This window comes from Balaenoptera physalus, assembly GCF_965194825.1.
Source record: "Balaenoptera physalus genome assembly, chromosome: 16".
NCBI lineage: Eukaryota > Metazoa > Chordata > Mammalia > Artiodactyla > Balaenopteridae > Balaenoptera > Balaenoptera physalus.
This window is the reverse complement of record NC_138898.1, coordinates 21542112-21558180: the sequence shown is the minus strand read 5'-3', so window position 1 is coordinate 21558180 and position 16069 is coordinate 21542112. Positions and strand designations below refer to the sequence as shown.

The window sequence follows — 16069 nt, the reverse complement described above, 5'->3', positions numbered from 1 at the left end:
GGTCCCCGCACCGCGATGAAGAGTGGCCCCCGCTTGCCGCAACTAGAGAAAGCCCTCGCGCGAACCGAGGACCCAACACAGCCAAAAATAAATAAATAAATAAAATAAAAGTAGCTATAAAATTAAAAAAAAAAAAAAAAGCCTGATGAAAGCCATTCTGGTTGCCCCAGACTGGCTGCAAGTTCTGAGTCTATCTATCGCTGAAGGATGTAAAGGAAGATGAGAATAAACAAGAATCCAGCATAAAGGGAGCTTATTTAGAACAGGAAAATCACTTTTATAAATGAGGCCCCTGGAGACAGGGAAATAAAGACTTTGAGGGAGAGGAAGAGAGCATGTCTCCATCCCAGAAAGATTCTAATGCCAGGAGGCTGTAAAATAGGAGACGCTAGCCCAGGGCATTTAGACAGATGTTGGTGTCACTGCTGTGTTCCCAGCACCCATACAGAGCTGAGCACAAGGTAGGCCCTCCATCGCTATCTATAGAATGAATATATGAATGAAGGAATGAATGAATGTCTACAGCCCCCATTCTGAAGGAAAGAGGGTCCTGGCACTGTCATTTGTAAGCCCAGAGGGGACACACACACACACACACACACACACACACACACACACACAAGTGTACAAGTCCAGGAGGGGCTACTTTCACATTGAAGTCGGGGTGCGGGTTCAATTTGGCGGAACAGGGAAAGGCTCATCTGGCCTCGTGACCTCTTCCAATGCCTCACCTCCCTCCAAGCAAGGCCAAACCCCAAGCGTGCCCAATACCACCCCACCTCCCTGACCATGTAATACTGAGGACAGCAGTGAGAACAGGAAGCTGGGGGACCCTATCTCACATCTCTGACATCCGTGAACACATAGACACACTAAGTCGGTTAGGCCAATACCCCTCCCCTGCCACATCCCTCCCCTCACCTAGGTTCTACTTCACTGTGCTGCCTTGAGTAGCGCTTTCCCTCTCTGGGCCTCTTTCCTCGTGTGTACATGGAGTTGGGCTAGCTGTATTTTGTTTTGTTTTTGGAAATTTAATCATTCACTGTCACCTACATGAATGTTAGCATAGCTGAATACCTTTTGTACTATTATCACTTACTGTTTTTCCCCAAATCCACTTACTTTAAAAAATGTACATAATTGTATTTTAAATGGAGACTCTATGTCACCATACTGGTTATGAGAATGTGGCCAGACTGCCTGAGTTCAAATTCTGGCTCTGCCACTTACTGGTCATGTGATCTGGCAAGTTACTTGCCCCTCTCTGCTTCAGTTTCCTTATCTTTAAACGTGGAGATTGGGACTTCCCTGGTGGTCCAGCAGTTAAGACTCCACACTCCCAATGCAGGGGGCCCAGGTTTGATCCCTGGTCAGGGAACTAGATCCTGCACGCTGCAACTAAGACCCGGCACAGCCAAATAAATAAATAAAACAAAACAAAGAAAAACCTGGAGACTGTCATTGTACCTGTCTTAAAGAGTTGAGTGAGGTTGAATGAGAGAATACATGTAGATTCTCTGCACAGGACTAGCACTTAGTAGGTGCTCTTTAAACAACAGCCATCACTTCTATTTTTGTAGTCAGATTATAGTTACTATTATATGGATATCACTACTTTAAATGGAAAAATCAGTATCAATTGGCATAAATAGAATGTAACTCCAAAAATAAATCAGTGATGCATTGGGTGGTTTTTATTTATTTAAATATATATATTTATATTTTAAAAATTTATTTAAATATATATTTTTATATTTATTCATAAGTATATTTATATGTATGATTATAATAGCTATGTATATATCTTATGTAAGTATATATTTATATAAATAATTTAATATAGAACTATAAAATAATTACACATTTATTATATAAAATCTATTTTTACCATTCAATTTCTAGAAAAATAAACTATTTTTAAAAGAAAAAGTAATGGATAAATAACAAGGTCCTACTGTATAGCACAGAGAACTATATTCAATATCCTATGGTAAACCATAATGGAAAAGAATACCAAAGATGTGTATATATGTATAACTGAACCACTCTGTTGTACAGCAGAAATTAACACAACATTGTAAATCAACTATACTTCAGTAAAAAAAATATTGACAAGATAAACTAAACAATGAAAAGAAATACTGTCATTAAATTCTAGGGACATCTGGTGATCTCCTGAAAGTGAAGACATCTCTCTTTCTTCCAAAAGGAGATTGCCACACCCTAGAAAGGTGTTAAAGACATCTTTTCACCAGAGGGAGACTTTCTCCCTGGGTCCTCAGAAGGTCAGAGGAGAGTTCAAAAGAGACCGATTCTTACCACACGATTCCATGTTATTTAGTTTTGGTCTGTGACCACCTGTGTCTCAACTTTGGTCTGCATTCCAACTTCTGGAAAACAGTGACCTGCCTCAGTTTCCCCATCTGTAAATGGGGATTCTAGTTCCCATCCTGCCTTGCTCAGATGACTATTCTGGAGATAGAAGGGGATAACAGATATAGGAGTCTTAAGAAAAGTAAAGTTGTTGCTGCTGTTGTTTTTGCTGTTGTTATTTATTTTTACTCATCCTGTCGGACAAAGCTCAAGTCTCAGCCTCTGTTTGAAGACATCTTTCCCCTCCTGGTCCCTTCCTGAATCCACAAGGGTCACCCCCATAATAATGACAGTTTCTAGGTGCCTGCTATTCACCAGGCCCTCTACTCACATTCTCTTTCTTGGCCACACAACCATCCTAGGGGCAAAGTAGGAACATCCCATTCTGCAGATAAAGAAACTAAGACTCTTTATCTGGTCCAGGATCACAGAGAAGGGGAGAAAGACAGAGCCAGGATCCAACGCAGGTCTGGACGGGTCAAGCCTACCCTCTGCCTCTGTCCCTGGGTGTCTGCCTTGGGGCCACCACCAGCCATCAGCCTTGGAGGCGGCCTTCCCAGCTGTCTATCCTGCACTGTTTCAAGTGGGGCCCAATAATGATGTTTACCTCTCACAGACCAAGGCTTGCAGCCTGGAACGTCTTGGCTTTCGCACACTGGCTCAGCTGGCCGCACACTGTAACCATATAAGGGGCAGCCAGTAAAAAGGAAGAATGTTCCAGGTCAACGGGACTCCGAGCTCTTGGCCAGAGCATTACCTGCTGCTACAGGCCTGAGCCCCAGGGGCTCATAAGCTGTCCAAGTATTGGGGGAAGCACACGGTGACGAGGTCCAGGCGGCTGCAGGGAGGAGAGCTGGCTACTCTCCACTCAAAATCAAACGGGCAGCCCAGCCTGGGACCACAGGAACCCAAACACCATCGGCCAGACGTGGGCCCCTCAAAATGATTTCCGTGAAACTTAATCGACATGTTTCCATTCCTCCCACATGAGCGCAGCCAGGCCGGGACTTTAACTGTTCCTCGACAGGACCTGAGGCAGGAGATGGTGTGAAGCTGAGAAGGAAGAGGGTGCCACAGGCCAGAGCCAGTCTGAAGCCCTTCAGCCCCCTCCCCTGTGGCTCAGGGCCAGAGATGGAGCCCACCAAGGGTGCTGGCACCTATATGATGCTCACAGACCTTCTGGACTGACCCAAGGAACCTTGTATGGTGCCAAAGGACACAGAAGAGTGTCTGTTCCCAGCAATCCTGTCTGGGCAGGGGAGGAGTGGGAGTGCAGGTGTTTGTAAATTTCTGATCAATGTCTTTGCAATGAGCCTCTATTATTATTGTGATCTTAAGTCTTATCAAGTAAAATAAACAAGTATAAAGAGCATAGGTTGATGCATTTTTACCTCTGTATGTACCCTTGGAACCACTACCCAGATGGGCAGACAAGATTTCCGCCACCCCAGAAAGAAGCCCCCTCCCAGGCCAAGCCCCCAGTCCAGCAGTAACTACTCTTCTGACCACTGGAATTTTTTAAAAAATTCCCATGCAGTGTGATCTCCACTGTGTAAAAATGTGTGTAAGCCGAGAGGCCATGAAATAAAGTGTTAACTGCAGTTACCCCTGAGGGCTGTGAGGGACAGGGGCCTTGTAAGTCACAGTTTTAATTTTCCTCATAGTTGCTGGATTTTCCAAACGTTCTGTTACCAGACTGTAGAGCTCTTATAATTGGGAGTGGGGATATAAAAGTGTGATTGTGTGTGTGTGTTTTTAAGTCTGATTCCCTTTTTAAATGGTCTCACCAGATGTTGTTAGCTGGGCCTTCTGAGAGGTGGGCTGAACTCTTCTTAAAGGTCCAGATTTATCCATTTTCTCCAACAGGCAAAGATTTTAGCATCACTTAGCATCGACACCTCCTAGCTTGGGAAGAGAGAGAACTGAGGAAATCTGAGGTAGGCAGTGTCCTAGGGCTACTACCTTCAACCCCTGCTCTCCTCCGTGGCAGAAACGCCTAGGGAAGGTGAGATTCCACCCTTGACTCACTGGGTTATCTTAGCCTCAGTTTCCCCATTTGTAAAATGGGACCATTGGGCTTATCTATCTCTAAGGGCCCTTCCAAGCGGGGCCTTTCTAGAATTCAAGGTACAATCAGGTTCAGGAAGGTTTGGAGCTGGGATGGTTCCCAAATGGGATCAGTTAACTCACAGTTGGTGAGAAAGGTTACAAAGGTCTGTCTCATCCATCTCCCTACTCAGGTCCAGGGAGGGTCTAAACCAGCAGCCACAAATACAAATGCCTACGGGGGCCTGAGAGTTGACATGGAAGACGGAATTGGTCCAAGTGTGAGAAAATAACCCCTCTAGCCTCTTGGTAAGTGGCCCCTGACAGTCGGCCTCAGTGTCAGGGAAACAATAGGGAGTGGTGGGGCCTGGGGCGCACACCGCATCTCATCAGCTCCAGCCAAGAGTTGCCTTTGCCCAGCATTGCCAGGTCTATTGAAATTTTAGTAAAACCTCCCAAAATTTTAAAGGTTGGCCAAACCAAACACATCTGTGAGCCAGATGCAGCCCAGTGGGTGTCAAGCTGCGACCACCAGGCTCAACTACTGGGGGCCCTCCTCTTGAACTTCTCCAGGATGGAAAGTCTAAACCCAGCGTTCTGTTGCTCTGGCTGCCAGGAAGTTATTGCTCACATCCAACTAAAGCTTCTCCTGCTTTAAATCCTTTTTTGTGTGGGTGGAAGTATGAGTGAGAATTGGCTCCTTAATAAAACCTTTCAGAAACTGGAAAAACAACCCAGATGCAGTGAACTGAGAAGCAAGTGGGCGTTAGAAGACCCACATTCAAGTCCAGCTTTGTTATGTATCATCTGTGTGACCTTGAGCAAGTCAGTTCACCTCTCTGGGCCTTAGTTTTGTGTTTGTTCCTTTCCCTCTTATCCCTTTTGCCTCTGCCCTGGGGCTCACCATCCCCCACCTAAACCACATAAGGATAATAACAATTTTACTAGAGCTTCTTTTTTACTGAGCAAGGCTTCTGTGGCATGCCTTATCCTAAGAACTTTTTGTACATTCTTTTATTTCATCTTCCCAACAACTCTACGGGAATGGGTATATTTATTCCCATTTTACAGATTAAGAAACTGAGCCCAAGTAAGTGGTAGAGCTGGAGTATAAACCTGCCCACATAACTCCCAGTTCCTCTGCCTCTTCCCCGGGCTCCCTGCCACCAGGCCAGGCTCCCCTTTGGCCACGACAATAGCCTTTCTAACACACAGATCCAACTGTGACCCTCTACTGCTCAACGATCTTGAGTGGCTCCCCATTGCCTGAGCAACTCAGCCTGGCATTAGTGGCCCATCAATCTACACCCAGCATACCCTTCCTATGTCTAATACACACAACACTGTAGCTTGGGGCTTCCCAAAGACCCATACGTCGCATTCATGAGTTTTTCTTGCTGTTCACCTAACCTAATTTATTGTTTCCTTAATATTAATTCTTTACTTCATGTTAGTCTTTTTGTCACTTCATTTTCAACTTAAATTTATTTGTATTTATTATCATGTGATTGTGCTGTTTAAACCACTTCCTAACACCCATTAAGATGAAAAGCTATATAAAAAGTGCGCATCTAAGTGCCATCAAAAGTCTCCCCTCCTAGGACCCATGGTGGGTTCCTCACTTTGGGAAGCACTGCCTGAACTCCCACTCACCCCTCTCCAGACTGGGTGAGCTCTTTCCCACCCTTCAGAGCCCTGCTCGACCCGCATCTCTTTTTCATGATACATGTGCTTCTAGGCAAAGGCACAGACTCCCACTACCCATCATACAGCACAGAATTCTCAGGGAATGGTCTGCCTTCACCAGGGACTGCAAGCCCCCCAGGCAGGGAGCAGGGCTGACTCATCTCCAGGCCCTGATCCTTACACAGGGCGTGGCACACAGTAGGTACTTTGGGGGACCACCATGAGGTAAGTACTTTGGCAATGTTGAATGAACTGAATTGGACTCAATCAGTTTTTCTCAAAGCATGCGATGGGATCACAGGTGGCCCATAAGACGATGTGGGGAGGCCACGAACTTGACGTGAAATCGCAGTAAGAAAGTTACTCCAATTCTCTCCTAGTCCTCTTGATGACATCAAAGAGAAAGTTCAGTGCCAGTATATCTTGAACACCTCTCAGACACTTAGTTATTACTCCTTTTAAGAAAAAGAAAATCGTCCTTAGGCTTAGAATCATCCATAGCCAACTTGATTGAGCCAGAATTTTCTAACATATATTTGCCTTCATTGTATGTATTTTTACAGTTACTTTCTATTTATGACAATGAATACTGATTTTTCCTGGTCATGATATAAAATTTCCTATTTAAATATATTTTTCAGTTTATAAAGTAAGTTGATTTAAAGAAAAATATTAAGCAAATAATAAGTAGTAAATTTTATAATTTTTTTATAATACCTTATCCAGTAAGTGGATATGCAAAATTTGTTATGATGATACTGAAATTTCAGAAATGTGGGATGGGATAAACCCTACATCCCTGTCATAAGATGCTCTGACCTTGGGCTGCCCCAGAACACTAAATAGCCATTAATCAAATTGCCCCACAAGCATTACAACTGTGCTGGGTACCATGAAGGAGAGATATACAGCATGCTAGCGTGAAAGTCAGGGGAATCGGGAAAGGCTTTCCTGAGGAGGTGACATTTGGGTGGAGATTCACAGGATGAATAGGAATTCATTAGGGGAAGGTGTTCCACTTAGCAGGAACAGGATGTGCAAAGGCCCTGTGGCAGGAGGGAGCACGAAACACAAGAGGCTCTGAACCAAAGTCAGAGTGGCTGGAGTATAGAGGTGATGCCAGAGAGATGGGCAGGTGACAACCTTTAATATTTAAAGACAAAGGTGGGAGGAAAACTTGTCCCTCACTCCCATTCAGAAAAGAGTTGTTCACCCTTTGAGAGGAGCCACCCAGTGCCTGACCCTTGATCTGAGGGGTCTGGAGTTCAGCGAGGAATTTCTGGATTCGAAAGCTAATAATTGGGTTAAGTCTGAAGCCAGGCAAATTTGGCAAACACCACTTGGTGCAGGTGGCTCTGGGGTGGCCATGACAGCCGAGTCAGGTTCAGAATTCAGGCTGTCCTAACTGCCACTTCCTGGTAGAGTGACCCTGGGCAGCCAGTTAAGTTCCCAGAGCCTTGGGTCTCCATCTGTTGGATGGAGACACCAGCAGGTTTACTGTTAGAGTAGGTGTGAGTTACGTGATCTCCCGCAGGTAAACTGCCCAGCTCAGAGCCTTGCCTGTGGTGAGACGTGAATAACCATTAGCTTATGATGATTACTGCCAAACAGCTCCAAGAGTAACGTGTGTGTACACCTGCCCTGCGGTACACGGATTTAGGAGCCTGGTTTTGCAGTTATGTCTGTAGTATGTATGCAGGTGTATGCTCATATTCCAGCAATCTGGGAGAGCAAGTGGACACGGCTCGTGTGTGAGAGGGCACATGTATTCAGCCGTGTGAGTCAGTGGGAGCATGTTTGGATGCTCTCTGTGTGTATGTGTGAACATGTCTGTATAGAATTCTGCGTGTGCACAAATTCAAACGACACAAATTCAACCTGGTCGATCACAGTCCAGGGGCTAAAGCCATGACCTGTCCCCACAGTCCTTTTCCAAATCCCTACTGTTCCTGTGAACCGGCCTGGGGCTCCTCGGCCTGGCTGGAGCTGGGCTGAGATTCCCTGCTAACAGGCTTTTCTTTCATTTTCTGTTACCAGATATTGACACAAACACAAACACAAACACACAACACCGCAACCTTCTTGAGGTGCCAGCCTAGGAAGACACGGTGCGGGGTATTGCCCTCTGTCCTCCCCCTCTCCTAGGCCTACCTCCCCACCCAGTTCCCATGGGAGCACCTCATGTCGGGCCCATGTGCAGATCTGACACTGCTGCCCTGAGTCTAAAGGAGCAACACCACCCCAAGTTTTGGTGAGCAATTCCCTCCTCTCCACTCTGTACCCTAACCCTCCTTGCCCTGTGCTGCCTGACTGGGCTGAGAGAGGACTTTAACCCCCATCCCCATCCAAACTCGTGTGGCAACAGTGGGCATATCTGACCCTCAGCCCCAAGTCTGAAATGCAACACCACCCCAAGTTTGTCCAAGGACCAGAGGTAGGTTTCCAGCTCTGATCTGTGCTATGGGATGGGGCAGTATCAAAGTTTACCAGACATCCAATCTTACTCCATCCACTTCACACATGGACAGATGGCGAGGACATCGTTGCCAGAGACGGATTCCTGCACCCTCCACCCTTCCCCTGCTGGTGGAGGCAGTTAAGCACAGACCCCTAGCCAGGAATTGAGGGTTGTCTCAGTGTCAAAGGTAGGGGATCTGCCCTGGACAGCCCCTCGAGGGCTGTGCCCCATCAAAAGGGGACAGAGCCAGGTGGTCCAGGCCTTGGCAGGCGTTACCATGGTGACGGGGTGCAAGCGGTGGCGGCGGCGGCTGCTCCTCTCCTGGGCGACGGCTCACTGGGTCCGGTCCGCGCGTCGGTCTGTCCGGTGCAGCCCCCGGCCCCCCGCCTAGCCCTGGAGCGGGCGGAGCGGGCTGGCCCTGGGCGCCGACCCCTGCCTCATCTCCGAGAGGAGCTGGGGAGACGGTGAGAGAGACAGAGAGAAGGGGTGCGGGAGAGACGCGCGGAGACCGAGACTGGAGACAGGGAGAGACGGGAAGAGCCGCGGGCGGCGCCGGCTGGGCCATCACCGAGGGCGGCCGCAGGGGCGGGGGCTGCTCCCCGCGTGGGACCCGGCGGCGGCCAATGGTCGCCCCTCGGAGCTGGCGCCTTTCCCCCACCCCGCCCGCCGCGGCGTGTGATGAGAACCAGACGCCCCCCTCCCGGCCTAGGGCCGCGCGGCTGCCAAGGGGAACTCGAGCCAGCGCTGCTCCTCTCTCCTTCCCCGCGCTCCCGCCTCCCTTGTCTCGTAGCCCGCCCATCCCCGGGAAGCGCCCATTTTACAGAACGAGGCTCCAGCGCAGTCCAGACACTGGGTGAAGCGCGTACTGACTTCGGATTCAGAACAGGGGTCGAATCTCTTCCTCATGCACTTGCCTGTTGGGGCATTCCAGCAAGTCACCAACTCTTATAAGTCTCAGTTTCCTCATCTGTAAGATGGGGATGCTGATGGTGATGGTGATGATGGTGATGATGATGGTGGTGACGATGGTGATGATAGTACCTGCCTCTTAGATTTGGTGGCGAGGAGTAAGCATATGTCCCAAAGCCCTTCCCCTGTGAAGCCCACCTACACCCCACCATGACCACCCAACTCGTGGCTTAGAGATGATGGTGGCTGTTTGTGAGCTCTGGTCTTGTTTCTTTCAAATAGTGACTGGCTGTGTGACTGTGGCCAAGCCATTGTTCCCTGCTAGGCCTCAGCTTTGGAGGGAGACTGGGAAACTAGACGATAACTAAAGTTATTTCTGGTTGGATGACTCTCGGATTCACCCATTACTTTATCAAACATTGTACCAAGCACTGAGCCAGGGCAAGACAGAGCCCCTGCCCTCAGGTAATGTACAACCTAGTGGAGAAGATTGGCAAGAAACGGAAAAACAGAAAAAAGTAATACCTGAGTGTGGGAACTGCTAATAAGGAAACAGACAAATGTTAGCATTGGGCACAGTAGGGGGATCAGCCTAGAGCTGGTGGTCTAGGAAGGAAGAGAGAAGCCTAGATCTAAAGGGGGAAGGAATTAGGTGAAGAGTGGGGGATGGGGTGGGGGGGAGAATCAGAGTTCCAGGCAAAAAAAAAAGCATGTACAAAGGCCCTGAGGTGGTACTAAGCTTAAAAAAATTGGGAGTAAGTGAAGAACTGAAAGCAGAGTATAGTAGTAAGGGTTTAAGTTCAAAGTCCAAGCAACCTTCACAGCCCACCTCCCAACCCACATAGGTTAACCAGTCTTTTAGCAGATAGAACCCGAGCTAGGAGCCATTCCATCTTGCTAGGTAACTTTTTTTTTTTTTAAAGGGAACGCTATTTATTTATTTATTTATTTTGGCTGTGTTGGGTCTTCGTTTCTGTGCGAGGGCCTTCTCTAGTTGTGGCGAGTGGGGGGCCACTCTTCATCACGATGCGTGGGCCTCTCACCGTCGCGGCCTCTCCTATTGCGGAGCACAAGCTCCAGACGCGCAAGCTCAGTAGTTGTGGCTCACGGGCCTAGTTGCTCCGCGGCATGTGGGATCCTCCCAGACCAGGGCTCGAACCCGTGTCCCCTGCTAGGTAACTTTTAACAAGTCCCTTCACATCCCTGGACCTCCATTTGTTCATTGTTAATTCGGAACTAAGAATCCCCACTAGCTCCACCGTGCCATTCAGCCTGGGGGAATCCCTCGATGGTATGTATTCAGCAATCAAATAAACCCTCTCCAACCTGCAAGAGCCAGTCTGGATGGTTTTGGTATCACTACTCCAGACCCGAGTTTTCGAGAGAACAGACTTGTTGATGTCAGGTGCAGAATTCCGCTGGGAGTTGGGGGGATCGTAACTTGGAGGTTCTAGAGTTCCAGCTTTGCAGTGAGACAGAATTGACATGACATCTAGTGTTCTGGGTTTGCCGGCAGCAGGACTGAGTGTGAGTTAGTTAGGCAGAGAAATGAAGGACTAGTGGAGTATCAGGTGCTCACAGAATCAGCGAGAAGGCTAGGGTCCATCCTCTGAAAAGCACAAGATAAGTGAGATGCTCCAGGAGTCTCATTGGCAGGAATGAGTTGTAAACCCTTGATGAACGATGGAATTACATCAAGACAGACAAACACACCAAGGTAGAACTTTCCTTGTGTCAGGTACTTCTCTAAGTGTGTAATACAGAATTATGATGAAGATTCTATTATTGTCCTCATTTTACAGATGAAGAAAAAAAAACTGGGGCACAGAGAGGTTATGTAGCTTGCCTAAAGTTGGATAGGAGTTAACTGTGGAGTCCAAAATTGGACAAGGCTATCCATTTCTAGAAATGATGGTACGAACTACCTTCCTGTGCTACCACAATGAATCCCAAGCTATGCGTCTCTCCTTGACAGGTTCAAAGACTTAAAAGAGAGATGCTCATTGGGCCACGTGCCCAAGGTTCCACTAACCCTGAACATACCAGGAACAGCTGGTCATCCAAAAGGAAATTAGGTTGCATATGAAGGGTGGGAATGGATCTGAAATTGCATATAAACCACAAGTGCTCATTATAAAGTCCATTCCTTGGGTCTCTTGACATTCTTTGCAACTTTATTACTATCACATGTTCTTCCAAAAATACTTTCTACTTAGATGGTTCAAGTCCACATCCAACCAAAAATGTACACACACATACATATCCATACACCCTTGGCCTCATATTGTGTGTGACCTCAAATAAGTTCACCTTCCTGAGTCTCAACTTCATCCTTTGTAAGCCAGAGAGAATAATATTTACTTCCTCATAGGATCATGCTGGGGATTAAGTAAATTAACGAGTGTAAGGTGCTTTGCATTGTGTCTGGTACACAGCAGAATTAATATACAACACATAAAATGGTGATGTTTATGTTAGGGACGAATGGCTGTGAAATCAGCCTCTAAATACACGGGCTTAACTGCTGGATTGGATTTGATTCATCTCTCAGGAAATTTCCAAAGGATTTTCCAAAGACTATTCAAGTATTCATTTCCTCTCTCTTTGGTAAATGAATAACTGAATCTTGCTCTACTTGCTACACTGAATTTGGAGAAATAACAAAATCCATCACCAGTCTTACGTATGGTAGAGTGGAGAAAACCGGGAAGGGATGTGAAAATGGGCTCTGCTACTGATGTGCTGAGTAGCCTTGCACAGATTGAGGCCACAGTACCCTCAGCATAAAATGGAGGTTATAATCCTCTCCTCATGAGATTTTAGTGAGAATCCAATGAGATAATGCATTGAAAGGGCTTCACACAGTGCCTGGCGTATAATAGGTCCCTGGCAAGTGGCAGCTCTACCTATGATTCTGAGATTCCCAGGGCCAGATACCAGGACATCTCATCAAGGGACAGTCTTACTTGGGGGAAGACAGTTTCCTAATTTCTTTAAAATGTCATGGGATTCAGAATTTATTCATTCAATAAATATTTATTTGTTACTACTATCAGGATAGCAAATACTTGGCACACGTGTGTACATTCACCCCTCTCCTACCCACAGCAGACATCATTAATCAATCATGGAACTTGCTGCTGAACCTAAAAGCATCCTCAGAATCCTCCTCAACACAGAACTCAGGCAGCTGCTACCAATCAATATGAGCTGGCACTACAGACAAGGCTTATTTACCATCTGTGGTCCCTAATGTACAAGGAAGATTGACACTGGAGAAGACACAGGCTCTGCAGACAGAAGGCTTGGGTTTGAATCTTGCCCCCTACACACCCTTACTAAAATGAGTAGGTTCCAAGGTATTGTATCAGCCATGGAGTGTGCCACTCACATGTCCCTTCAACAGAAAGCCTGCTGCAGGAAGTTCGGTGAGTTGTGGATGACTCAGGATACAGCTTGTGACTGAGGCCATATGCTTCCTAGGCAGCCCCTGGTTGAGCACACTGTGTACACGGGTTTACCCCTTCCGCCTGATATGGGACTCTTCTGTAAACAGCCTCTGTTCCAGAGCTCCCCATTGGGCTGGCTGAGACTTCCTCAGTGCTCTAGCACAGGCCGAAGTTCTTTCTAGCCAGTCCTTCTTTCCTCCCCCTTTCGTTTCACAGATGTCGAACCTGTGGCATGGTTTGAAGGCTCTTCCTTGACTCTCCCTGCTCCCTCTCCCCTTTATCCTCCTCACAAGCACCACCCCCAATGAATCCCTTGCACTTCTAACTCTGTTTCTGGCTTCTGTTTCTCAGAGGCTGCAACTAACACAGCACTGAGCTGCGTAAGTCTGGGTTGGAAAGGAGTGGTTTGCTCCTCTTCTCTGACGCTGACAGTAGCGGGTGGCACAGAGATGATTGTGAGGGCTGGGGGCCAAGAGCGACTCAGAACAGGGAGGCTGAAGGGCACAGTAACATAACCCATTGCCTCCCTTGGATGAAATTGGCCTTACCCATCAAGGACTCTTGATTGTAAATGACAGAAGTTCAACTCAACCTAGTTTAAATAAAAAAGGGATTTAGGGTCTTAAAAGTGAGAACTGGTGCCAGAGCTCTGTCATCATTCTTCTGGTGGTTTTTTTCCTGTGGCCAAGGAAGAAGGCCTCCAGGAACTCCAGGCTTACTCAGGTCCTAGTACAATGACAACAAATTTTTTCCCCTACATCTATATACTAATTCTAGGGAAGATCCTGATTGGCCTTGCTTGGGTCACATGTCAATTCCTGAACCAATCACTATGGTCAGGGTAACAAGGGTAATCTGATTGGTCAGAATAGATTTTGTGCCCACTCCTCAGGTGGGAACACATGGTGGTAGCTCTACCAGGACTGCATGGAGTGGGGAGAACTTCTCAAAGAAACCAGAAGGAGGGAGATGGAAATGCAGGTTAAGCCAACAAAAGCTTTGATGATCATTGCCCACTTCATAAATAGTAGGAAGAAAAAAGACAGAAAAGACATGGTTTTCTCCCTCAATGACCTTCTCTTCTTGCAGGGGAAAACATGATGTTTAAGTGAGCTCCCTGATACCAGGTCTTGCTTTGGGAGTGGAGGACGCCTGTGGACACACAGGTACCCTAGACACTGTCCCAACTTCTCCTAGGATGCCCACAATCTGGTAGCAGGGACAGAGAAGGAAATCCATGAGAACAAAACCTCTCAGGGCCCATGAAACTTAAAACTTAACTTGTTTAACTGTCCTAATTTACAGCAGGGAGATCCACCCAGAGAGGGGTGACTCACACAGTGTCACACTGCCCAGCCAGGACTACTATCTTTCTTACTTGGTCTGCTCTTAAAACTGCTCCATGGTAGAGGAGCCCATGATATATATGTAAGGGCCCTGAGTTCAAGTCCCTGGTTGCCCACTACCTCCCTGGGGGATCATGGGGGTTTGCCTAAATTCTCTGAACCTCAGTTTTCTTGGCTGTACAATGGAACCAGTAGCCTCTGCTTTGGCTCCCTCCCTTGCCTGTTGTGAGGCAATAGCCACAAGCACTTTTCATGTCCTGCACGGGATAGTGGTTCCTGAGATGCACTGATTGATTGCCCACTCTATTCCAGGGACAGCGTGTGTACTGGGAGCTGGAGTAGCAGGGTGAACATAACAGAGAGTCCCTGCCCTCGTGTAGCACACAGTGTGGTAAGGGATCAAATCTTAATAATGAACACTTCATACAAATGGGGGTATTGTTGTTAAAGAGAAAAAAGAGTACATATCAAAGGAACCCAGTAGATTCTAGGGGTCTGGGAGAGGTGCCCTGGATGCTTAAGCTGATATCTGACAAGAGAGGAAGCATTAACTAATGAAAGAAGGCAGGGAAGAGCATTACAGTCAGAGGGAACAGCACATGCAGAAGTCCTGTGGCAGGAGAGCGGGTTGAAGGCACAAAAGAGGCAGAGTGAGGGGGACAGGGACACGGGAAGTGGGAGAGGTGGGCAGGGTTCTGCAGATCACAGAGAGTATGAATTGCCTCCTTAGAGTCCTGAAAAACCATGGAGGGAATTGAGGAGGGAGTAATGTGATCAGCTTTTTTTTCCCAAGATTCCTCTAGCTGCTGGGTAGAGAACACAGTAGAAGGAAGGCAGGGGCTGAAGGGACACCCACCAGCAAGGGGGCTATGGAGGGCTGGAGAAGTGTCTAGCTCCAAGGGTAGTGGAAACCAGGAGCCAAGGCCCCAGGGGAACTTGAGGCTGGAGACCCCAAGGCAGGGGGCACCGAGGGCCATCCTGCTTCCCTCAGTCCATCCATTAGCCCCCCACCCCCCATCTCTTTTCCTCCTAGTCCAGCCCTTTCTTGTTATTGTAGGATTGGCTCCATGGATGACTCATCCAGGAGTTGGGTTTCTCGTTCCAGCCATCTCCCCCCGTCCCTGGCCACTTGGAGCTCCTCAGGGCCTGCAGACCTCGCACCTCACCATCTGGGGAGGCAGCCAAGAGCCCCCCAGCTGAGGGGAGGTCCAAGGAGGAAGGAGCTGGGCCTCTGTCAGCCTCAGGCATGACCTACGCCTTCCTGCCTCTGTCGTTTTGCTCATCCTCTTCCCCTCACCAGGGGATCCCCTTTTTGCAAGTCCTGTTCGTCCTCCCAGGACCACCTCCTCCGGGAAGCCCTGCCTGGTGGCCCCAGGCGATCTTCCCCGCTCTGCTCAGCAGCACCTGTCTTTTCATTCATCCCTCAGGAGCTCACTTTCTGGTAAAGGAAGCAGGAAAGTGCTAGAATGGAGCTGTGGACACAAATATGCTAGGAGCCTAGAGGAGGGAACCAGTAACACCCCCTAGAGGTGGGGTCCAAGGAGTTTTCCCAGAGGAGGGACACTGGCACCGGGGTTGTGAAGGAAGAATAGGAGTTCACTGTGGGGAGAAAGAAACAAGGTGTGCAGGGGCTGATGGCAGGTAATATCTGTAATGTGTGAAAGGGGCCCCGTGCATACAAATGTTTGTGATGAATAAATGAATGTTTGGGAAGAACACTGAGAAAATTCAATGTGGCTGCAAACTGGTGGCATATGAGCCAAACCAGGCAAATAGAAGGTTTAAAAAAAACCAAAGCAAAT

The 16069-nt window shown here is 47.8% G+C and overlaps 1 protein-coding gene and 1 long non-coding RNA gene across 2 annotated transcripts in view; both read right to left on the bottom strand.

Annotated features, from left to right (window-relative positions):
• Positions 1-9362, bottom strand: part of KIAA1755 — a gene marked incomplete at its 5' end in the record, with an annotated part of 45976 nt that extends 36614 nt beyond the window's left edge. Inside the window, one exon of the mRNA XM_082432066.1 lies at positions 9132-9362. Within this exon, the coding sequence (XP_082288192.1) occupies positions 9132-9362 (231 nt within the window). The remainder of the gene's footprint in view (positions 1-9131) is intronic.
• LOC309645412 overlaps positions 1-16069 on the bottom strand; it is a 280748-nt gene that overhangs the window by 49474 nt on the left and 215205 nt on the right. The gene's annotated exons all lie outside the window — the stretch shown is intronic.